Raw genomic sequence first — 25,438 nt, forward strand, 5'->3', positions numbered from 1 at the left:
TGGGATTGGATTTATCAAATACAACAGACAACACTGGGAGAGTTTAGTGGATATTGATTATGCTGCAGCAGAGTGACTCATGCGTCAGTCAGAAAACCTCTTCCCCGTTGTTTCCATTAGATCTTTGGGGAGAATTTTCATAGTGACCCCAACGAGTGGGAAGGGAAATTCAGCCTCCCGTGGTTCCCAATAGCTTACAAAGTTTCCACAAAATACATAATTCAGCTTCAAATGAGAGTTTCAAAGTGTGATCAGACTATCGGTAACCAGTGAAATTGAAATCACGGCTGGATATTATGTTTTATTAGCTGGTGCGGTTGATACAGCTGTAATCTTGGAATTAGGAGCCTCGTAATTCCCCAATTTGACTCTGCACAACATCGAGGGCCGAAGGGGCTGTTCTGTGCTGTACTGTTCTATGCTCTATGTTGAGTGTCTCCAGTACTTCATTTTTGACCAAAGATATTAATGAATTAATGGACACAGTTAGGAACTGGCTTCTTAGCACTTAGGACTGGGTTCAATTCCATTACGGATAAGTGGTGTGGCAGTCTCCTTTACTGCTGTTAGTGGTCATGAACCTACACAACACTGACTGACGTTCTCACAATAGGCCACAGGATAGAAATAGAGGGAGGGCAGAGGGTGCTGCTGCAGTAGATGTTAGGGATGGTGATTGTTGTTAGAACAAGACTTATCCAGAATCTAGTTATACTGTACCCAAGCGGAGAGTGAATGATAGTGACACAAATGGCAAGGGTTCAATTCCTCAGCATTAATATCCTTCCCATGAGCAGAGTGAATTAAAGCTTTTCTTTTGTTCTGTAGTTCTTCAACTTCCAGGCCAAAAAGTAATGAGCTTTCCCCCGACGAGAAACTGAAGCGAGTTTACTACCTGAGCCAGAAATCGCCACCTGCGGTAAGTAGTCTTTTCATTTCAGAAGTGTAAAGAGACAAGATATTAGTGCCCCTGACATAACTACTGATCATTAATTATATGACCGAGTTCATTTATTTTGAACTGTCTGAATTCTGCTTGTTAAAGTTTGGTCCTTTTGTCATTTTGCAGCTTCACTGTGTGAAAATAGTGTCTTTGCAGTCAGCATCGTAGTGAAGCTTTTCTCTGCATTGCAAAGAAGCAGTCATGATTTTAAGTGGTTTTGTTTTGGACAAAGGGATTAACTGAGAAACAACATAAACAAGTGAAAGTCAGGGTCATTATAATAAATTAATAAAAGTATGATGTGGAGATGCCGGTGTTGGACGGGTGAGCACAGTAAGAAGTCTTACAACACCAGGTTAAAGTCCAACATGTTTGTTTCAAACACTAGCTTTCGGAGCACTGCTCCTCACCTGAGGAAGGAGCAGTGCTCTGAAAGCTAGTGTTTGAAACAAACATGCTGGACTTTAACCTGGTGTAAGACTTCTTACTGTTAATAAAAGTAAGCAAAGTAGGGTAAGGGAAATAAAGTTAGTTTAAGGGAGGTAAGTTCATATTCTTATAAGCATAATGTTTTTGTTAAAAAGGAAAATAAATGAGGGTCTTCAGGTGGTCATGGCAGGAGGGCACGCAGCCGTGATGTGTTCCACCTGTGCTATGTGGTAAATCATGGAAGCATCAGTTGTCTCTGGTAACAACAAGTGCAGGAAGTGTGTCCATCTGTTGCTATTGGCTGACCGCATTTCGGAACTGAAGGTGGATTTACTGTGGAGCATCCGTGATGCTGAGCAAGTCATGGGTAGCAAGTTCAGTGATGGCCACATCGCAGGTGAAGATTGAACAGGCAGAAAGGGCATGGGTGACCACCAGGCAGAATAGAGAAAGCTAGGTAGTGTGGGCATTCCTTGTGGCTCTCTCCCTTTTCAGCAGATGTACCGTTTGGGATACTTTTGGGAGAGATAACTGTGCAGGGGAAAGCAGTGGCAGCAAACATCATGCACCGTAGGTGGGTCTGCGTTAGAGGGGAGGAGAAAGAACAGCAGGGCTATGGTGGGAGGGAATTCAGTTGTATGGGGAACAGGCAGGCATTTTTGCAGCAGCAAAAGACACTCCAAGATGGTATATTCCCTCCCTGGTGCCAGGGATCAGGGAATGACACTGAATGGCTGCAGGGCATTCTGAAGGGAGATGGCAAACAGACAGATATCGTGGTACACCTTTGTACCAACAATATATGTAGGAAAAGGGATGAAGCTCTGCAAACAGAATTTAGGGAACTCGGAAGTAGATTAAAAAAACAGGACCCAGAAGGTCGTAATTACACGATAACTTCCAGGGTGACGTGCTAATGAGTATAAAAGCAGGAGGTTAGTCCAGATGAAAGCATGACTGGGGAGATGGTGAAACCGCGAGGGCTTTAGATTTCTGGATCATTGGGACCGTTTTGGGGCCGGTGAGACCTGTACAAGGTAGACGGGTTGCACCTGAACTTTGCTTGTGCTGTTGGGGAGGGTTTTAACTAATTTGGCAGGGGAGTGAGATCCTGAGAGAAGGAGCAGCAAGGGGAGATGCACAGCAAAAATTAAAAGAGACAGCAAGTGAGTCAGGGAGGCACAGACGTTATAGGCCAGTTAAGTTACAAGGGAGATGGCAGGGTAGAGGCTGGTTTAGCACAGTGGGCTAAACGGCTGGCTTGTAATGCAGACCAAGGACAGCAGCACGGGTTCGATTCCCGTACCAACCTATTCGAACAGGTGCCGGAATGTGGCGACTAGGGGCTTTTCACAGTAACTTCATTGAAGCCTACTTGTGACAATAAGCGATTTATTATTATTATTGGATGGTATTTATTTTAATACAAGGAGTCTAACGAACAAGGCAGATGAGGTGAGGCACAAATTAATACATGGGGGTATGACAAGGCGGGAGAGTGGGTCTAGGTGGGGTGCTCTTTCGGGGTCGGTGCAGACCCAATGATCCATATGTCCTCCTTCCGCATTGTAGGGATTTTATGGTACTTTGTGTGTGGAGCCAGATGATGTGGGTAGGGTTCTAAATTAACACTGTGTGTTGGTGTTCACTAGTGAAGGGGCTGGTGCAGGGATAGAAATCGGGAAGAAGGACTGTCCGGCTTAAAAGTGAACACATTTCCAGGGCCTGATGAAATATATCCCAGGCTGCGAGTGAGGCAAGGGAGGTAATGGAGGCGCTGGCAATAATTTTCAATTCCTCTCTGGCCGCAGGAGAGGGACTGGAGGATAACCTGGGACCCTTGGTGCGCATGTACACAGGGCCTTAAGGTAGCAGGGTTAATGGGTGAAGAGGTTAAGAGGGCAAATAGTTTACTTGCCTTTATTGGCTGTGGTATAGAGTTTAAGAGCAAGGAGGGTATGCTGGAACTGTATGAAATGTTGGGGCCATAACTAGAGTATTGTGTGCAGTTCTGGAATCCGCATTACCGGAGGGATGTGATAGCACTGGGAAGGGTGCAGAGGAGGTTTACCAGGATGTTGCCTGGCCTGGAGAGTTTTGGTGATGGAGAGAGATTGGATAGACTGGGGTTGATTTTCTTGGAGCAAAATCACAGCTTCTGAAGTCAGACCGACCTTCTTGAACGTGAACACTCACGGGGCCTCTGGTCGTGCGCTCAGGTCCTGCTCGGACCAGCTGGCAGATGTGTTCACGGACATCTTCAACTTCTCCCTACTTCATTCCGAGGTCCCCACCTGCTTCAAGAAGACCACCATCATACCGATGCCAAAGAAAAAAGCCTATCGTCCAGTGGTCATGAGATTGGTCGTAATTAAGCGCTTCGAGAGGTTGGTCATGAGGCACATTAACTCCATTCACACAAGAATGCCTAGATCCACTGCAATGCGCATACCGCCACAACCGGTCCATAGCAGACGGCATCTCCCTGGCCCGGCACTCATCCCTGGAACATCTTGACAGCAAGGACTCCTACATCAGATTCCTATTTATCGACTCCAGCTCTGCCTTCAACCCCATAATCCCAGCCAAGCTCGTATCAAAGCTCCAAAACCTAGGAATTGGCTCCTCCCTCTGCATTGTATCCTTGACTTTCTGACCCATAGACCACAATCAGTAAGAATAAACAACACCTCCTCCACAATAGTCCTCAATACCGGGGCGCCACAAGACTGCGTACTTAGCCCCCTACAATACTCCCAATACACACCTGACTGCTTGGCACAATTTGGCTCCAAGTCCATCTGCATGTTTGCTGACGACACGACCGTAGTGGTTCGGATCTCAAACAACGATGAGTTAGAATACAAGAGGGAGATAGAGAAGGTAGTGCAGTGGTGTATCGACAACAATCTCTCCCTCAATGTCAGCAAAATTAAAGACACCCCTGTCTGCATCAACAGGGCCGAGGTGGAGATGGTTGACAGCTTCAAATTCCTAGGTGTGCACATCACCAACAATCAGGTTCGCGCATGTCGGCTATGACCAAGAAACCAGAACAGCGCCTAAACTTCCTCAGGAAACTAAGGAAATTCGGCATGTCCACATTGACTCTTCCCAATTTTTACAGATGCACCATAGAAAGCATCCTACGTGGCTGCATCATAGCCTGGTATGGCGACTGCTCGACCCAAGAGTGTAAGAAAGTAGAGCGTCGTGAACACAGCCCAGTCCATCTCACAAACCTACCTCCCATCCATTGACTCTGTCTACACCTCCCGCTGCCTTGGGAAAGCGTGCAACATAATCAAAGACCCCTCACACCCAGCTTACTCACTCTTCCATTGGGCAGGCGATACAAAAGTCTGAGAACACGCACAAACAGAATTAGAAACAGCTTCTTCCCCGCTGTTACCGGACTCCTGAATGACCCTCTTATGGGACTGATCTGATCTGTGCACACCTTCTCCACTATAGTAATACACTCCTGTATGCGTCACTCGATGCGTGAGTCTGTGTATTTACACTGTGTATTTTATGTTTGCTCTTATGTATTGTTCTTTTCATGTCTGGAATGATCTGTCTGAACGTTGCGCAGAACAATACTTTTCACTGTACCTTGGTACATGTGACAATAAACAAATCCAATCCAGGCGACTGAGAGCGGATATGATTTGAGATGTATAAAATTGAGAGGCAAAGATAATGACGGAGAAAATTTTCTGTTTGGTGGAAGTATTGATGACTAGAGGCCGTAGATTTAATGCAAGGGACAGTAGGTTTAGAGGGGATGGTAGGTCAACCCTTTTCACCCAAGGGGTGGTGGGAGTCTGGAACTCGCTGCCTGAAAGGGTGATGGAGGCAGAGACCCTCAACATTTAAGAAGTATTTAGGTGTGCACTTGCAAGGCATACAAGGCAATGGGCCAAGTGCTAGAAAATGGCAAAAGAAAAGGTGGCTGTTTTTACTGCACAGATGCGATGAGCCGAAGGGCCTTTTCTGTGCTGTTGACGCCTATGACCATGACTCTAATTGAGCAGGTGCAGCAGCTTGCTCCTCAGCCATATTCAGTGGGGTGCACTGTTAACAAATACTGGATGCATTTTTTTTTCTTTCACCAAAGGCGAAAGCTTTAAGACTTGGGTTTTGAATAAGTTATTTCAGTAGAACAGTGCTCACCATATTATATTCTAACTTTGTCCCAGCCAATGTCGGGCAGAAGGAATGCTTCTGCTGTTTGTAACTGGCTCCCTCTCGTCTAGTTCTTGGCATGTTAGGTGCTCTGGATGCCCTGTAGAGCTGTTGCAGACACTTCCCTGGTACATTAGTTCAATCGTTCTCCTTCCCTGCGCATCCTGGAGAATATAATGTTTAATGTGATTCTTGTAGGATTTGTTGGTGCTTAGTGTATAAACCAATTTAAGGGAGGGATGTTTGATTTCTTTGTTGTCAATAAGTCGATCTTCATCGTTCTTGATAATCAGATGGGGTTGTACTAATAAAAACAGCTGTTGCTCATTCAAACTTAGCCAAATTCAGTTAGCTTCTTTTGAAATGCATAGGGACGGCAGGGAGGCACAGTGGTTAGCATTGCTGCCTCACAGCATTGGGGACCCGGGTTTGATCTGACCATGGGCAACTGTCTGTGTGGAGTTTGTACGTTCTCCCCGTGTCTACGTGGGTTTTCTCTGGGTGCTCCAGTTTCCTCCCACAATCCAAAGGTGCAGTTTAGGTGGATTGGCCGTGCTAAATTGCCCCTTAGTGTCCAAAGGTTAGGTGGGATTACAGGGATAGGGCGGAGATGTGGGCCTAGGTAGTGCACTCTTTCAGTGGGAGCGTGCGGACTCGATGGGCCGAATGGCCTCCTGCACTTGTGGGATCCTATGATTCCTCCAAGCTTTTGTGTAAAACATTCCAGCAATACTATTCATTGAGAATTGCAGGTCTAGCTGATAGGTTAAAGCAGTTTTTGATAAGGATGGGGTGGGGAAGCACAAAAGGTGTTTTGTTAAATTAGGAAGTAATGTTCAGGTGACACAAGTCTGTGATTTTTGAAGATTGCAGGAGAGTACTGAGTAACTGCATGGTTCTTTAGCTCCGGTTGCAATTTCAAACAATGCAGTGAGTCTTTATTTGAACATGACAGAGCATACAGTGTGATGTTGCACTGTGCTACATGTTTGTGTAACTGCTGTAAAGAAGCTAAAACACCTCACCTAATTTACAATTATTAAGAATTGATTTGGGAAATCAGACTGACTGAGGGTCCACAGTCTAGATGTTAACTCATTCACTTAACAAATACTGATGGATTTTTGAACTTTTTCATATTAAAATCAGGAGAATGATGATCTGATTTTTAACATGTATCATCTTTCAGAATTTCTATTCCTCTCTGCTGGACATTCTTACCCCCGACGATATCCGGATGCTAATGGAATCCGAGGACGAGTACAATCGACGGGGACAGTTTGAACGGGTGTTCCCCTGCCAGCACTCCTCCCGCTATCTCCGGCTCTTTGAGCAACCCCGTTATTTTAACATCTTGCTTGACCTGTGGGAACAGAAGTATGGTCAGAACCGACAGTCAGGTACTGTGAAATGTTTTAACCTTGTCTTCTTAAAGTTGCCCGAGAGGAAAGTAAAGGACAGGTTCCCTTCTCGTAAAACTTTGTCCCAAATTTACATTGCATTGTGAATGAAGTAGGTGCTGATTTCCACTACCAGACTTGCTGGGTATTAGCGGATGTCTTTTTTCTGTTGTGGAAACTAGATAGCATTGGAATCTGGAGAGACCAGGAGCTTACAAAGTAAATTGAGGGCATAATATAAACAGATAGGTGAGAAAGTGGGAGATGAAATAACAGTGTAGTTAAATATGTTGAGTATTTTGCATGGAAAGAAGAGTGTATGTTATCTGTGGCGGAAATAGTCCCATCAGTTTTCTGTGTTTTATGTGTTCATGACTGGAATGAGAATCCAAATAGACTCCTGAAATGTACAGTATCATATAATTGGATAATGTCTATGCTTAAGATTGTAGCGAGTACGGTGGTGAGGATGGTGTTGAATTCTCATCACTGGAGACTGTGCAGTAAAGGTCCTTTGTGATGATTGTGTTAATGAGGACAGACTAATGAAAAGTTGCGTTCTTCAGCTTTGAAGAGGTGACGCCCCTATGGGATACAAGATACTGAGTAGCATAGAAAAGGTGAAGCTGGAACATTACTTCAGAATAAACTGTGACTTGACACAGGAATACAAGTGAAAGTTAAATTTCACAGAAGTGTCAGGAAGTTCTTAATTTAAAGTGTGTTGGATGTGGGTAGAGTGAGTTGGGCATTGTACACAGAATTATTTGGGAAACTGGCTGCAGCCCAGGGTTTGGGAATTGGTATAGTGGAAGAGCTAGAATGTGCCAAATTATGAGAGTTTAGTTTGTATTTTCAGGTGTCTGTGGGAGCCTGTACTATGGCATATCATTTGTTTCAACTGCTGAATCCATGGTGCGGATTTGAAATCGTGGGGATTTGTAATTTCCTTGGTAATGCATAGAGTTAACGGCACAGAAATCTCCACCACCTGGTCAATGCTTTTATGTTCCACGTAAAACTCCTCTCGCCATAATATTTAACAGAATATTTTATTATTTTATCCATCGCAGTCCATACCTAGCTTCCACTTAAATCCAGGCTTTTTAACAACTCGCATGTGGAAGCAGTCAAAGAGATCTACAGCACAGAAAAGGCCTTCCGGTTCATTGCGTCTGCACCAGTCAAAAACAACCACCTAACTTCCAATCCAATTTTCCGGCACTTGGCCCACAGCCTTGTTGTATGCCTTGGCATCGCAGGTGCACATCTAAATACTGAGCGCTCTGCCTCCGCCACACTTTCAGGCAATGAGTTCCAGACTCCCACCACCCTCTCAGTGAAAAGGTTTTTCCTCAGATCCCCTCTAAACCTCCTGCCCCTTACCTAAAATATATATCCCATGGTCATCCTAATAATAATAATATTTTATTGTCACAAGTATGAAGTTACTGTGAAAAGCCCCTAGTAGGCACATTCCGGCGCCTGTTCTGGTAAGCCGGTACGGGAATTGAACCCGCGCTGCTGGCCTTGTTCTGCCTTCGACGCAAGCTGTCTAGCCCACTGAGCTTAACCTGCCCTCCAAGGGGAAATGTTTCTTCCTGTCTATTCTATCAATGCTCTCAGAATTTTATACATCTCAATCATACCCACCCCCTCAGTCTCCTCTGCTCCAAGGAAAACAAGCCCATTCTGCCCAATCTCACTTCATAGCGAAAGCTCTCCTGTCCAGGCAACATCCTGTTAAATCTACTCTGCACCTTCTCCAGTGCTGTCACACCCCTTCTATAATGTGGATTCTAGAACTGCACCCAATACTCAGGCTGTGACCTAACCAACATTTTATCTCCGTGCTTAAACTCTAGGCCTCAGCTAATAAAGGCAAGTATACCATTGGCCTTCTTAATAATTTCACCTACCTGCCCTGCTACCTTAAAAGGCCAGTGTGCATGCATACTAATGGCCCTCTGATCCACAGTGGTTCCCAGGGTCCTGCCGTTCATCATGTATTCCCTTGATTTGCTAATCCTACTCAAGTGCATCACCTCACACTTGGCCAGATTGAATTCCATTTGCCACTGATCAGCCCATCTGACTAGCCGATCTATATCCTCCTGTAATCTAAGGCTATCCTCTTCACTAATTCCACCCCACCAATTTTTGTATCATCCATGAACACTGATCAACTCTCCTACGTTAATGTATAAATCATTTATGTAAACCACAAACAGCAAGGGCCCCAACACTGATCCCTGCGGGGACATCAATGGATACAGGCTTCCAGTTAGAAAAACACCGCTCGACCATCACCCTCTGCTTCCAGCCTTTTAGCCAATTCTGGATCCAATTTGCCTAATTTCCTTCAATCCCACAGGGATCCCTCTGCTATCCGTCTTCGAAGTGGGTCTTTATCAAAAACCTTGATGAAGTCCAAGTAGACTGCATCAAATGCATTTTCCTCATCTACACACCTGGTTACCTCTTCGAAAATTCAATCGTTGGTTAGACATGAATCCCACTTAACAAAACGGTTCTTGATTAATTCCTGCCTCTCCAAATGCAGATTGATTCGGTCTCTCAGGATTGCTTCCAATAGTTACCCCCCCCACTGAGGCTAGACTGAATAGCCTACGGTTTCCTGGTTTATCCCTTCCTCCCTTCTTGAAAAATGGTACCACATCAGTTTTCCTCCAGTTCTCCGGCACCTCTTCTGTGGCCAGAGAGGAATTAAAAATTATTGCCAGCGCCCCTGGTATTTCCTCCCTTACCTCACTCAAAGCCTGGCATACATTTCATCTGGCCCTGGAGATTTGTCTACTTTCAAGCCTGCCAGAGCACTCAGAACCTCCTCTCTATCTGTTAATTTCTTTAATTTTATCACCGTCCTTCTCCCTGATTTCTATACCCACACTGGCCTTTCACAAGTGAACACTGACACAAAGTATTCATTTAGAACCCTACCCATGTCCTCAGGCTCCACAAGCACATTTTCACTGTGGTCTTTAATGGGCCCTACTCTTTCCCTAGTTATCCTTTTACCCATAATGTACTTGTAAAACAACTTTGAATTTTCCTTGATTTTATCTGCCAGCATCCTTTCATGTCCCCTTTTTGCTCCCCTAATTTCCCTCTTGCGCATTCTATATGCCTCTCGTGTGTTGAATGTAGGAATTTCAGCTGTGTTGTATTACATTTGTTGAAGTGAAGGTTAAAAGCCTCGGATAGAGTGTGTTTGACTGCTGCAGTCATGTTTTAAAATAAATCTTAGTTTGAAAGTCAGGCCTATTTTAGGAGCGAGGGGTGCAGTTAGCCGTTGTAAAAAGCATGGGCTAATGCAGTTTTCTTTTGATTGAGGGGATTCGCTGTGGCGTTAATTCACTTTCAGCTTGGTGAGGTGATGCCATTGCTGGATGGAGCTATGGCATCAGGCTTTTTGCGAAAGCATTTTTAGTTCAGTTGAGTTCTGTTCTGGATGAAGCTGGAACATCAAGTCAGGTTTTGCATTCTGCAGTTTAGTTAAAAAGAAATTGACAGTCTTTAAAGCAATGCAGACTTGTCTCAGGACAAGGGAGAGCTGAAACAGCTTTTGAAGACATACAGCCAGAGTTTCTGTAAGGGTCTGACCGGAGTTAGATATTTTCTGTAAAGCAGTGTCAAGAGATCTCTTTCTCAAAGAGTAGCTCTGTAAAGCAAGTATTATTCTGTGCCATTTGTATTTGAGGTGGAGTGAGAGCTGAGATGGTTTATTTGGTTGTTGTTTAAGTGGGAATAAAGATAGCAATTGAGGATATTGTATTCATTGTATTGAGTAATATTGTTTAAGGCAGTGTTCTTCAAACGCGGGGGCGCGATCCACAGGTGGGATGCGGGAGGATGTCGGGAGGGTTGCGGAGCTGTCCTTTGCGGCGCTCCCGATCGCGCATATCCCCGTGCAGCAGCCGGCTTTTAATAACGCCGGCTGCAAGCGGCCTTTAAAATGGCCGCGAACATGTAAAAAAAAATTCAGCTGCATTGCACATGCGCGCCCTGCGCAGTGCTGCCGCTATTTTTTTAAACGGTCGCAGCTTTTTGATTTACAAGTTCGGGGGGGATTTTATTCATTTTTTTAACTCATTTTTTTTTTTTACAAGTTCGTGGGGGGGGGGGGGTTTATTTAATAAACTTTTACGGAAGAAATGCAGAACTTTGGACAGATAGCGACTCCATACTTTCCGACACCGGAAGGCTTCACCTTCATCCAACAGGTTCCATTGGAGGAGCGTGTATGATGGCCAAAGGCACCCAAAACCATTTCCTTCATTTTTATCAGCAGCAAACAAGGTAAGAGAAAATGGTGGGCCGCGAAGGTCGGCCGGCGTGGGCCGCGAAGGTTGGCCGGTTGGTAAAAGTGGGTCCCCGGAAAAAATGTTTGAAGAACACTGGTTTAAGGGGTAATTGTATGTCATTTTCCAGTGTGATGTTAAAAACAGTTGGTAATAAAGTTTGTTTTAATATACCACATTCCTATTTCTTCACGTAATCACTCCTGGGGTGAAGTATCTTTCCCTCACAGTCTGGCAAAATTTAAATAAAATATTGGGGTTTCTGTCCAGTATCCTAGCCATTGTTGGGGTCTGGTCTGGGATCGCTATTCTAGAGCTTCTGCTGCTTTAAGCCCTTGCTATCTGCCATAAGACTCACGTTTTCTCCTCATCCAATGTTGTGTATTCCTCAATATCCAGGGTGCGCTGGATTTGTTGGTCCCACCCTTTTCCTTGATTGAAATATAATAACAATAGTCCTTTATTATTGGCCCTGTACTCTCCCTTGTTTCTTCTTGAATGCATCGCCATTGTTCAGTCACAGATTTACCTGAACACTGAAGCATCCATGAGGCGGCGAATGTCGTGGCTATCACCTATAGAGAGGTGGTCACACTGCAGACTCTGACTCCACAAGCAGAAAGAGAATGGTGACCACTAGGCAGGCAGTGGAAGAACCTCTTTGGGTGGGGGGGAAAGCAGCAAGCGCCAAATTTGTTGCCCCACGGTTGGTTCTGCTGCAGAAGGAGGAGTAAAAAGTGTGGGAGTGCAATAGTATATAGGAGATTCAGTTGTAAGGGAATAGATCGTTCTGTGGCCACAAACAAGACTCCAGGATGGTATACTGCTTCCCTGGTGCTAGGGTCAAGGATGTCTTGGAGAGGTTACAGGACATTCTGGAAGGTCAGGATGAGTTTTTTTAAAAAAAACAGCCAGTGGTCGTGGTACACATTGGTAACAACGACATGGTGTTTAAAAAAAAAAGGGGATGAGGTCCTAAAAGCAGAATGTAGGGAGGTAGGAAGAAAGTTGAGAAGTCGCACCTCAAAAGTAGTGATCTCTAGATTACTATCGGTAGAATACGTGACTGAAGAGATGGTGTGAGGGGAGGGTTTCAGATTCCTCGGGCATTGTGACCAGTTCTGTGGGAGATGGGACCTGTACAAACTGGACGGGTTACACCTGGGCAGGACCGGGACTGATATCCTTGGGAGAATAAGAAAAGTGATGGGCAGAGAAATCAAGGGCCTGTATCAGATAATGACACTGTATTTTTTTTTAAAGTAGGGATCGGACAAGGTACATTAAAAGAACTAGCCTTAAGATTTTGTACCTGAATGCACGGAGCATTCAAAATAAACTGGATGAATTAGTTGCACATATAGATAGATGTAAAGGGCTAGGATATAGTTCAGATTACAGAGACATGGCTCCAAGTAGACCAAGGATGGGAACTAAACATTGAGGGCTATTCATCTTTTAGAAACGACAGACAGAAAGGAAAAGGTGGTGGAGTTGCATTGTTGATTAAAGAAGATATTGACACAATATTGAGGAAAGATATTGGCACAAATGATATGGAATCTGTATTAGTCGAAGGGACAAAAAACTTTCGTAAGGGTGGTATACAGACCAAACTTCAGTGGGAATGTTGGGAATAGCATTAGACAGGAAATCAGAGATTCATATGATAAAGGAACATCTGTGATCGAGTGACTTTAATCTGCATATAGATTGGGTGAGCCAAATTAGTCACAGTACAATAAGGAGAAATTTCTGGAGTGTATTTGGGATGGTTTTCTGGACCAATATGTTGAGGAACCAACAAGGGAACAGGCCATCTTGGACTGGCTGTTGTGCAATGAGAAAGGATTAGTAGGCAGTCTAGTTGTGAGAGAACCCTTGGGGAAGAGTGACCATAATATAAAATTCCTTATCACGGTAGATAATAATAACAATAATAATCGATTATTGTCACAAGTAGGCTTCGATGAAGTGACTCTGAAAAGTCCCTAGTCACCATATTCCGGCATCTGTTCGGGGAGGCCGGTGTGGGAATTGAACCCGCGCAGCTGGCCTTGTTCTGCATTACAAGCCAGCTGTTTAGCCCACTCTGCTAAACCAGCCTCTTTAGTGAGGTTGGTGATTCTGAGGCCAAGGTCTTGAACTTCAATAAAGGTAATAATCTTTATTAGTGTCACAAGTAGGCTAACATTAACACTGCAATGAAGTTACTGTGAAAATCCCATAGTCACCACACTCTGGCGCCTGTTCAGGTACACAGAGGGAGAATTCAGAATGTTCAATTCACCTAATAAACACGTCTATCAGAACTTTTGGGAGGAAACCAGAGCATCCGGAGGAAACCCACACAGATACAGGGAGAATGTGCAGACTTTGCACAAATAGTGACCCAAGAGGGAATTGAACCTAGGACCCTGGCACTGTGACACCACAGTGCTAACCACTGTGCTACCGTACCGCTCACTGTATAAGCTAAAGCGCATGAGATTGCAGATGGTGTCTTGAGATGGATCGAATGCTAGTTAGCAGACAGGAAGCAAAAGGTTGGAATAAATGGGTCTTTTTCCGGTTGACAGGCAGTGACTAGTGAAGTAGCGCAGGGATCTGTACTAGGACAACAACTGTTCACATTATATATTAATGATTTGGACGAGAGAACTAAACGCAGTATCTCCATATTTGCAGATGGTACAAAGATGGGTGGGAGGGCGAGCTGTGAGGGGGATGCAGAGATGCTTCAGCGGGATTCGGACAGGCTGAGTGAGTGGGCATATGCATGGCAGATGTAGTATAATGTGGATAAATGTGAAGTTATCCGCTTTGGTAGTAAAAATAGGACGACGGATTATTATTTGGGTGTAAATTGAGAGAGGTGGATACTCAGACCTTGGTGTCCTTGGGCATCAGTGCACTGCAGGTAAGCGTGCAGGTACAGTAGACAGTAAAGAAGGCAAATGGTATGTTGGGCTTCATAGCAAGAGGATTTGAGTATAGGAATAGGGGTGTTTTACTACAATTATATAGACCATGGTGAGGCCACACCTGCAGTTTGTGTGAAATTTTGGTGTCCTTATCTGAGGAAGGTTGTTCTTGCTGTGGAGGGAGTGCAGCGAATGTTTACCAGGCTGATTCCTGGAATGGCAGGACTGTCGCATGAAGAGAGACTAAGTTGGTAAGGATTATATTCACTGGAAGAGTGAGAAGGTATCTCACAGAAACTTGCAAAATTCTAACAGGATTAGAGAGGGTAGATTCAGAAAGAAATGTTCCCGATGGTGGGGGAGTCCAGAACTAGGGGTCATAGTTTGAGGATAAGGGATAAACCTTTTAGGACTGAGGTGAGGAGAAATTTCTTCAAGCAGAGAGTGGTGAATCTGTGGAATCCGCTAACACAGAAAGTAGCTGAGGCCAAAACGTTGTGTAATTTCAAGAAGGAATTAGATATAGCTCTTGGGGCTAAAGAGATCAGTGGCTATTGGTGGGGGGGGATCAAGGTGTTGAATTTGAAGTTCAGCCACGATCAGAATGAATGGCGGAGCAGGCTTGATGGGCTGAATGGCCTACTGCTTCAATGTATTTTCTGTGAAAATGTCTGCTCCCAGTCCACTCAGGCCAAATGACATCGGATCTTATTAAAATCTGCCTTCCCCAGTTTAGAACTTTGAATTCGGCCCATCCTTGTCCTTCTCCATAACAATCTTGAATCTAATAGAGTTATGATCACTGTTTGCAAAATGCTCTCCCGCAGTTACTTCAACAACTTGCCTGCCTTTGTTAACTAAAATAAGTCGACCACACGCTCTCTTGTAGGCCCTTCTATGTACAGGCTTAAGAAGTTCTCCTGGGTACATTTCAAGAATTCCGCTCCCACTGAACCTTTTACACTATGACTAACCCAATTAATATTGAAATCCCCCACTATCACTATCCTATTACCCATATTCCACATTTTAACCATCATCCTTCAATAAGTGAAATTTAATGTGAGAAGCTACAGCAATGAAATTTGCAAAATTGTACCAAAAGCATGTGTTCAGTGAGGATGTCTTGAAAACCATTCCTGCTCATTCACCTAACCAGTCTAAAATGCTTCCACCACAACATTCAAACTGTCTCTTTAAGTGATTTCTGGGATTTTGCCTGCACTATCAGAATCCAGAAAACCGGTAAAGATTTGATCTCTCTTCCTGACATCAGATGCTGAGCCAAAGGCTCGGTGAATGTCTGAAGAGGTGTGCCTCACTTATCCTGTAATCTGACATTGTAATCCGTTACTCCTCCAATTTTGCCCCACTAATTTCTCCAAACCATTTCCCCCAACGTCGTTCCATTTAAGCAAAAATATTCAAACGTCAAAGACCGAATACGAGTTGTTTTGATTTATTTGTTTTGTAGATGGTATGCTGCCAGATTCTGGTTTAAAGATTGTTGCAGAGCATGCCCTGACGTGCACACTGCTGTAAATCCAGCCACCTGACAAGTCGGTGTGCACTCACCTTAAAATAAAGTGTTATTTATAATCTGACAGGATGGGGGCAATATATAAGGTTTACTGGGTACTCAATAGTACCGCGAATTGGGGAACAGGAGGTGGCGATCTGATTTCCTTTATAATATGTAATCTGTGCATACTTGTTCAAGCGGGCAATTAAATAGCTCCTGCAACATTTCTGCTAACAAACGCCATGCCTGTTGGGCACATAGTAGTGGATTCCCGGGTTCGCTTTTACTGCCTGACTGTAACTGCAACAGCAGCAGTACTGGCACTTTCGGCTGGGGTTTGGTTAGCTCGGGGTTAGGAAAACTGAAGTTACCACATTTTCCCATCGTCTGGACATTGGCTAACTATCCATGTTAAAAAGTGCAAGTGATTGGGTGTGGCTCCTCCAGCATCCTCTGCCTGTATGTCCATGTGAAAGATGCCGATTGGGTGAGATGACAAAGGATGGCTGGTGAGCTGGATGCCGGGTCCTATCAAAAACTGGAGAAGGACAACAAGAGAAAAGAAGGAAGTTTGATTTTTCATATTTTATTCTTAATACATTTATCTTCCTACAGGAATTAACATATTGAAAGAATTGAGTTACAGAAGGATTCACCTGGGACTATCTATTCATCCTTCACATATTGTGAGTAACCACAAATACTGCCCTTTCCAGTCGTCTGTCGTCAATTTTTTAATGAATCTTTTTATTTGGATGATACATGTTGATTTAATTGTTCAGTGATTTTGGCACCAGATTATCTGAGTGACAAATAATCACCCTCCGAAGGGAAGAGAAAATAGTCACTCGGGCCATTCAACTAGCTCGTAAAAAAATTCAATATTTTAAAGGTTGAGGTTCTTAACGCAGTCTCTCTAAGCTGTAAGATGTGCATCTGTATACTATGTCACCGAGTCCTCTTCTATGTTCTCTAACTTTGAGCCATACCTCAAAATGGAATTTATAAATCATATGTTCTGATCTGTACAATCCCCAAAGATAATTGAGCAAGTTCCCAGAGGTAGCAGTAACAGATTTGATTATTCATAGTTCTTGTTCCACATATTTTGTGTAACTAAAGATATCTTCCACTGTCAGGATCTTGTCTAGCTGATTTTTTTGAAGGGCTGCAGTGAATCTACACTCTCCACGTGATCTGGAGTTCTGCTCCAGAGGCTGATGAATCTGCCATAAAGAAGCAAGGGGAACCAAGCTTCGTAAATTGCGATAAGTGCGAATTTCTATAAAGCATAAAGCAACAACGGTCAACACAAACCAAGGCTGCCTCTTATTTGCCGAATTTTACACTGGATACCACAGTATTGCATCTTTAAAAATAAAATAAAAATACCACTTTCAGTTTCTGTTATGTAGTGAAGAATTATTTGCAGTGTGATCACCAATTAGACTGAGGTTTAAGTCTCATAGATCATAGAATTTACAGTACATCAGGAGGCCATTCGGCCCATAGGGTCTGCACCAGGCCTTGGAAAGAGCATCCCACTTCAGCCCACACCTCCACCTTATCCCAGTAACCCCCACCAACCTTTTTGTATACTAAGGGCAATTTTACCGCCTAACCTGCACATCTTTGCAGACACAGGGAGAACGTGCAGACTCCACACAGACAGTGACCCAAGCCAGGAATCGAACGCAGGTCCCTGACGCTGTGATGCAACAGTGCTAACCACTGTGCCACAATTCTACACGTCACTTCTGAATATGGGGGGAATTGCAATTAAACAGTTTTCATAATTAGATGTATAGGAGGAAAAATAAGAGTTTAGAAATGGCTGCATTAAAATTGTAATTGGGAAAGTTGCAAATGATTACACGTGCTGGCATCTAACCCGCCCTTTCTCTTTGTGATTTGTACTAGCACTTCCTAGTCCTTGCCTCCCTGTCTATCTTAAAATAACCTATTGTTGCGCGTTTTACTGGAGTGTTACGCGTTTTATTGGAGTGTATTAACACGCCTCCGTTTAAAGGCCATGTGCTTAACACTACTACGGCTCTGTGTATGTAATTCTGTTCAGGAGTCGCCAGGTGCCGTATTTAGACACCTCACAAGTATATCAAGGTCAGGTTCAAAGTAATAAATCTGTACACCGATTAGTAAGTCCAAACGATTGTGTTTATTATAACAAATATAATAAATACACATGCATACGCTAAAGAGGCTAAGTTACTTCTAAACTAAACAACTAAAATACTTATCTAGACAGGAACAGGCAAGGTCAGGGAGCGAGGCCTTTGTCCCGTTCTTGGTCTGCAACTCTCAGAGTCTTAAAAGTCGTCAGGGTCTAGTAAAGTCTGGATCACGTAGCGATCGTCGTGGTGGCACTTACAGTTCGATGGCTGGTGGCTCAACGGCTGGTGATGGAACTGGAGTCAGGATGCGATGTATCAGCAAAGCGATGAAAACAGCAGAGAGCCGGAGCCAAAAACAGACCGAACCATGTGCGGGGTCTACTTTTATAGGTCCCCCAAAGTCCGTGCCTCTTCGGGGCGGTTCTCTACCTGCCGTGTATCGATTGGGCCTTTTTCCCAATCGATATTTTCCAAACCCCCCAATCTGAGGGTCGCTTCTCGATGGGTGGTTCTTTGTGTTGGTTACTATGGTGCCGTTTTGTCTGGGTGTCTACTCTAAAGTATCCATTCATACCTAAATGTTTCTATTGTGTGGGGCCTGGATCTGGATCACCTCATTACTATGTAGATCGTTGTTGCCATTTACACCTTTAGCTGAGATTCTGCACCTGGCCACAAACTGGTTTCTGTACGTGCAGAATGCTAATTAGCCTTCTGCAAACTGCTTGTCCTTGCTAGGACTGTTTTCTCCCTGCAGCCTTAGCAGTTCTCCATTTTGTAGCCCAGTGTCCATCTTGGGTGGCTACACTATCCACCCAACCAAAATCTATCCTTTCATTATTTAAAAGACCCGCCTTTTATCGCTTCAGACTTTACCATCCCCAGAGCTTCTGCGGTGAAAACCGCCCCAGTTCATTGAGCTTATCTTGTTAACAAAGAGCCCGAAGACTAGGTATCGTTAGCTCATGTGGGCCTTCTGTAGGGCCTCAATTACTCCCAACAGGTAAAGAAACAGAAACTAGATGCAGCCATATCAAGGTCTTATAAAAGCTTATGCATTATGCTTCTACTTGACCATCCTGGTCATAAACCCTACAACCGTGTTCACTTTCCCTGTGGCTCCTTGATGCTTGTTGTGGACCTTTTAGTATTTCATGTCATACCACCAAGCCACAAGATTATTTCTAATTCTGTGCACTTTTATGTTTACCAATAATCTCTGCAGTAAGGACAGTCCTAATGCAGCCTCCATGGCCACAGTTAATCCTCCTTGCTGTAATTTCAGTTATTGATTTATATTTCAGTTATCTTGGATAAAAAGTGAAACTTAATTTTTTTCTCTTGCCAGTGGCACCCACCTGGACTTAAGTTCACTCCAAATTCGGACCTTAGAATAAATGGAGAAAGCGTGATTAGTCCTTCCCAGAGGTAAGAACATCACAATGTGGATTGGAGGTAGGGAAAACCAACAGTTACCACTGTTTGGATTCAAAGCTGATTTGTGACTCGATACTTTAAAGCTTCAGTTAATCCCTAACCCCCTCTAATATTTTTATCCACTTGTTTTGGGGCAGTTCTCCAAGGAAAGGTATTTAATTTGTGAAACACCGTTCAAGACCTCCAAACTGCTTTACAAAGTGAGAATAGTCACTGTTGTAATACAGGAATTTTTTTCTTCTTATTCTTTAATGGGATGTGGACGTCAAAGGCTGTGCCAGCTTTTCTTGCCCATCCCTAATTGCCCTTGAAGGGACAGATAAGAGTCAATCTCATTGCTGTGGGTCTGGAGTCACATGTAGGCCAGACCGGTTAAGTCAGCAGATTTCCTTCCCTAAAGGACATCAGTGAATCAGATGGGCTTTTGCGACAATCGACAATGGTTTCATGGTCATTGTTAGACTTTTGATTGCAGATTTTTATTGAATTCAGATTTTACCATCTGCAGTGGGGGGATTTAAATGGGTCCCCACTCTGCTTAACTAGTCCAGTGACAATACCACTACGCCACCGCCTCCCCCCACAGCCAATTTCCACATAGCAAGCTCCGTAGGCAGTAATGATCATCTGTTTTCATGATGTTGGTTGAGCAATTTTAATTGCTTTGCCATTTCCGCCTGTGCCTTTGGCTGCTCAGGCACTAGGCTCTGGAATTCCCTCTCAAAATGTCTCTGCCCCTCACGTCTTTAAACCCCACCTCTTTGTTCAAGGCATAGAACCATAGAATTCCTACAGTGCAGGAAGAGGTCATTCAGCCGATCGAGTCTGCACCAGCCCTCTGAAAGGCCCACTCCCCACTCTATCCCTGTAACCCAACCTAACCTACACATCCTTGGACACCGAGGGGAAAATTTAGCATGGCCAATCCATCTAACCATATCTTTGGACATCTGCACTAATATCACCTCATATGACTTGGTACTAAATGTTGCTTTGTTTTATTTGCAGTCGGGAAACGATGCCAAAAAAGAAAATAACTGTGAATCAAGAACCTAATCTTGCTCCACTGCAACCAGCAGAAATCCAGCAGTCGTCCTGATGACCAACAGAGCAGCTGCTACCATAGGTGGCCCTTGCAGTACTCCTCGTCATCCAGCCAACTTTCTGGAAGTGAAGCTTGCAGCTGATTGCCGATAGCTTGATCTCACAGATTCATCAGTCCTACCTCAGCTGAGGAAAAGATCGGGGGTGAGGGAGCAGGGAAATGACCACTTGCCAAACCCAGACCTTGGTGTGTGTTAAGCACAGAACCTCCTTGATTTAAATTCTTGACGCCGCATCAGCCACTCACCAGATTGTAAAATGTACATTATGCATCTAAACGATTCTAAGCCTGACTGAACTGCAAAATTAGAATGCAGCATGCGGTTGATGTTCAAGAATCTTCATTGAGAAGTCCTCTGACTGCAAACTGCTGGTGGACATCATTGCTGTGTCTGCACAGCCAACATGTTTTACAGTATGGTGCAGTTCACTTGAGAAATGTTTTATTCGCCAAACAAAATCCCCCAGAAAGTGTTTGTACCCCACAAAAATATTTTAAACAGTGGAGTGACCTGCAGAAACCTATGAAAAGTGCACATTCGCTCCCTAATTTTGATCTATTAACTTAATTTATTATTGAGGCTTGGTGCATTCTTTCACTAAGTTATTTACTCCATTCCTTCCTTACTGCTCTGGGCTGTGAGAATGCTCACTGCTCTCCACTCGCCACTGACGCAAGTGACGCAACCTTGTTAGATTAAAAATTATTCTTTTTACAATGAAGTCTCAGACCCCAAAAAATGAGTCTTATAATTCAAAATTGCCTTCCAAATCACCGTTAAAGATTTTACTGCAGGATGTTGTACAAGAGTTCAGTTCTCAAAAGAAAATATGTTAAACAATTTAGTAAACCTCTGAAATATTTCATCTTGACCACCTCGATGTATTGGATGGAATTAATTGCTTTACAAAATGCTGTAGTGTCTGCCTATCGGTAAAAGCAACAGGTCATTCAAGCCCTTGCCTTGCAAGGATGAGAACTAATACATAATTGTCTGGTACTTGCTGGTAAGTATCCAGATCATTTGGAGACGATGGTGAAGTCAAGACAAGCAGACCTTTAGATCAGAGTGTCAATACTAACTCTGAAGTCCTGGTCCAGACAGTGTACTCTTGTGACATGGGTACTGCTGTTACAGCGAGGCTGATCCACAGTGCAGCTCCTGTATGGACTTTGGTATTAACTTTCAGACTGCATTAAACTTATTTGTGATGCCGGCGCAGCATTCCTCAGATTTTGTCCATTCTGATATGGATGCTGAGCTTTAATGTATCTCGCTCCCCATCGGGTTTCTATGCGCCGTCCCCAGATGATTTTCAGACCTGTTCCAGGCAGTCCAGTGACCAATCCCTCTTTCCCTCCCTGCCTCTGGAGGAAGAGTCTCCACTCTGCTCGCCGCCACGATACCGCTTGTTAGAAACCTGTGGCGTACCCACACTGCCAAGCCACTTTATGTTGTTTCTGTTTGGAGATGTGAGGGGTGGAACTAGCATTGAGGTTATACTGGCCTGTATGCGATTGTATGCAACCAGGCTTATTGAATTTATAACTGTTCATTCCTTCCTCCCCATTCAAAGCAAAGTGAGGTGTAAGCTTGAAGCTGACCACCTGATATTTTACAACTCCGCCTAGAAGTGCACAAATTTATTTGCCATTTTTCCAATATTAGCGGTGCGCGAGTGTGTGTTGAATGAAGTTTTGAATTGGAACAGAATTGGCACCTGATAAACCAGTATTGCACTGCTTCCAAGTGCAAGTAAATGTTCAGAAGATGGCATCAAAGGAAGAGGCCTTAACATGTTGTTCAACTTCTGGACTGTTGGAATGTCTGCAAATACAAGTGCCTTCAACGAAAGTGGAAGAGGTGGCTGGAGGACAAACTTGTTGAATATTGTACGAGTATGAGCCTTATGAGGTGGAGTTGCTTTCTGGTGCAGATTTTTGTGACTTTGTAGATGACCTCTTGAGTGCATCATGTCCATTTTAGCTTCTCTCCTGCTTGTCATCCCACTCCCTCAAAAAAAATCCAAAGAGGTTATAGAAGGGAGGTATTTTTGGCTTCTTTGAGAGCACCAAATTTATTGGGGGAGATCTTGGAATGTCTTTCAGAGAGATTTACTTGTTTTGCATCCATCTTTAACCCTTTCCTGGCTCCAAGAATTGTTTGCATTCTTAAGTGAGAAAGGGTAACATTGTGTCCAGCTCACCTAACATTGCTAACAGCTCATCGGGAGAGTGACAATCCTTAGCGCTCAAGCTGATCTGGCACAGCTATGTAGCGGCACTTCCTGTTGCACTAATCCTGTAACTGGTGAACATTTCCAGTAAGGGGAGTGATTACCACATGGCTGCAGTCTCTATACTTAATTTCTCTGATGAAAATGCATATTCATATTTTTAAAGAATAAAATCTGTCGAAAGATCAGTCATGAGCTTCTTGGGCTAATTTCTACCCTGGTCTTTTGTTGTGCGGTAGAAGTTAAAAAAGCTTTTGATCATTTTTAAATTATCTTGTGTATTCACCAATTGTGACATGTTTACAAGTTTGCTGTGAATTAGGAATGAAAGTAACTCTGACCGCCTTGAAATGATAACTGAAAGATGCCAGCTGCCTTGTGGGATTTCCAATACACTTTGTTTTAATAATGGTAAACCTATTGTGGCAAGAACAATTAGTGATGCTCACCACCTAATCTCCCTCTTTCCCCTTAAGGTAATGGATAAAATTGCATTGCTGGCAATAATTCAGATAAAGAAATTGCTTTTAAGATCACTTGGGTGCATGGTAAATAAACTCTTAGATGACTAAAGCAATAGTGAAATGTTGCATTGGTGCAATCCTAGTAATGCAACTTTGAATCCACGCCCACTTATAAGTGCAGACACATGTATGGCATTCTTTAAATTGAATCGAGCCTATCTACTCACTATTTGCTGCTTGTTTAGTATCCTGTCTACTGAAAAGGACTATAAGAAATCCTACAAGGGGCTGTGTATCACCTGATTTAATCCATTTGTGTAAGGAATTGTTTACAAGACTGGCAGGGGCCGTGAATTCTTGCAAGTATTCAGTCTTTGGTTTTCCCAGCGCGAGTTCTGTTTCTACCCTACTGCACTGACTCCAGCACAGACAGAGCTCTGGCCCCCAGGGGGGTGGGTGAGTGTCTTCTGGGAAAAGCAAAGGGAATAGATGCCTTTCACAAACTGATACATGTTTACTGAGAAGCAATTTTATAATCATTCAAAATCTGTTTTGTGATGAACAGATTTTTTAAAATGAGAATCACGATGGAACTATGTTGTGTATTCTGGCACTTGTCTACTGTCGCTAAGTTTACCTATTTCCCTAATGCCTCTGTGGATCTGGTCAAGATCAGTTTCTATAAATTATGCAGAAACAGTCTGACTGCATTTTGGAGCTGAGCAATAATTTAAAAATCCTAATAAAGATAGCTTGCAATTAATGTTGTTCAACGTCTTGTTTATTGCCCGTTTCTTCACTGTTGACTGTCCCACCACACGATCCTGAAGCAAATGCAGAAAAGCCATGTAAGAGATAAGCCAAGAGAGTAAGCTTGGATTTTGGATGGAGCACAAAATCCACAAGTCTTGAATAAATTCAGAGATTAAATAATAGAGAAAGTGTGGCACAAGCAGACAGGAAAAGAATATTAATTACAAAGCAATTGACAACATGGAAAAAGGAACTGAATCACGAGGTAGTCAATCTTGTTATAAAATCTCTTAGATCAGCCCTCAACCTTCTGAACTCGAGTGAATACCTTCTAAACTCAAGTGAATACAATAATCTTTATTAGTGTCACAAGTAGGCTTACATTAAACTGCAAAGAAGTTACTGTGAAAATCCCCAGGCCAGGTTTATGCACCCCAGACTCCTCATTCTAATTAATCAACACTTTACCGCTTCCAAGGTCCATACATTCTGCCTCTGGCATGGTGTTCATAACAAAGTGCAGTACTTCAAATGGTATCGGACCAAGGCTTTGTGCACCTGAAGCATCAATTTCTTCCCTTTATATTTTGGCCTCCTTGCAATAGAGGCCAGTCTTGTATAATAATACTCTTTACTAGTGTCACAAGTAGGCTTACATTAACACTGCAATGAAGTTACTCTGGAAATCCCCTCTGTTAGTTGTTTTGACATATATGCTAAAAAGCTCAGGCTACCATTTGCTTGGAACTGCCAATTGTCATATCTTACCAATGAATGTCCCTTTATCCTTACTCTGTCTCCCAGCCAATTTCCAACCAATGTCTCATGGTTACATCAAATCTGAGGTACCGAGTTCGCTCCCGGCCCAGGGTCACTGTCCGTGTGGAGTTTGTACATTCTATCTGTGCCTGCGTGGGCCTCACTCCCACAACTCAAAGATGTGCAGGGTAGGTGGATTGGCCACGCTTAATTGCCCCTTAATTGAAAAAAAATATGAATTGGGTACTTTAAATTTATTTTTAAATATGGTTGTATCAAATCTTGTATCTCTCATTTTGCGATTAATCTCTTGCAATGAACTTTATCAGATACTTTCTGGAAATCCCCATATAAATTACATTATATACCTTTGCCATATTAGTGACCCCTCCAAAGAAACCAACTAGATTAGTCAGACAAAATTACCCTTCACAAATCCATGCTGAACCTCTGATCAATTAAAATTGCCTTAAGTGCCCAGTCAATCTTGCCTGCTGATGGATTCCAGTAACATCCCACAACTTGATGTTGGACTGATCAATAGTTGTGTCATTTCTCTCCCCCATTAAAAATAATGGGACAACTGGCCCAGCAACAGTGAAGGAACAACGATATATTTCCAAGTCAAGATTGTGAGCGACTTGGAGGGGAACTTCCAATTGGTGATGTTTCCAGATATCTGCTACTTTTGTCCTTCTCGGTGATTGTGGGTTTGGAAGGTGCTGCCGAAGGAACCTTGGTGAGTTCCTGTAGTGCATCTTGTGGATGGTACATATGGCTGCCACTGTCGGTGGTGGAGGGATTGATTGTGGAAGGTGTAGCA

The 25,438-nt window shown here is 43.5% G+C and overlaps 1 protein-coding gene across 3 annotated transcripts in view; it reads left to right on the forward strand.

Annotated features, from left to right (window-relative positions):
* LOC119962173 (tubulin polyglutamylase TTLL4-like) overlaps nt 1-23,866 on the forward strand; it is a 101,181-nt gene extending 77,315 nt beyond the window's left edge. For 2 of the 3 annotated variants that reach the window (XM_038790117.1, XM_038790119.1), the window contains exons 15-19: nt 829-919; nt 6,750-6,960; nt 16,344-16,414; nt 19,209-19,288; nt 20,306-23,866. In XM_038790117.1, the coding sequence (XP_038646045.1) occupies nt 829-919; nt 6,750-6,960; nt 16,344-16,414; nt 19,209-19,288; nt 20,306-20,396 (544 nt within the window). In that variant the 3' untranslated portion in view covers nt 20,397-23,866. Of the gene's footprint in view, nt 1-828; nt 920-6,749; nt 6,961-16,343; nt 16,415-16,867; nt 17,129-19,208; nt 19,289-20,305 lie in introns of those variants that run through there. The other variant, XM_038790120.1, reaches the window with a different exon arrangement.
* The last annotated feature ends 1,572 nt before the right edge of the window (nt 23,867-25,438 follow it).

Source organism: Scyliorhinus canicula, chromosome 2 (genome assembly GCF_902713615.1).
Source record: "Scyliorhinus canicula chromosome 2, sScyCan1.1, whole genome shotgun sequence".
Taxonomy (NCBI): domain Eukaryota; kingdom Metazoa; phylum Chordata; class Chondrichthyes; order Carcharhiniformes; family Scyliorhinidae; genus Scyliorhinus; species Scyliorhinus canicula.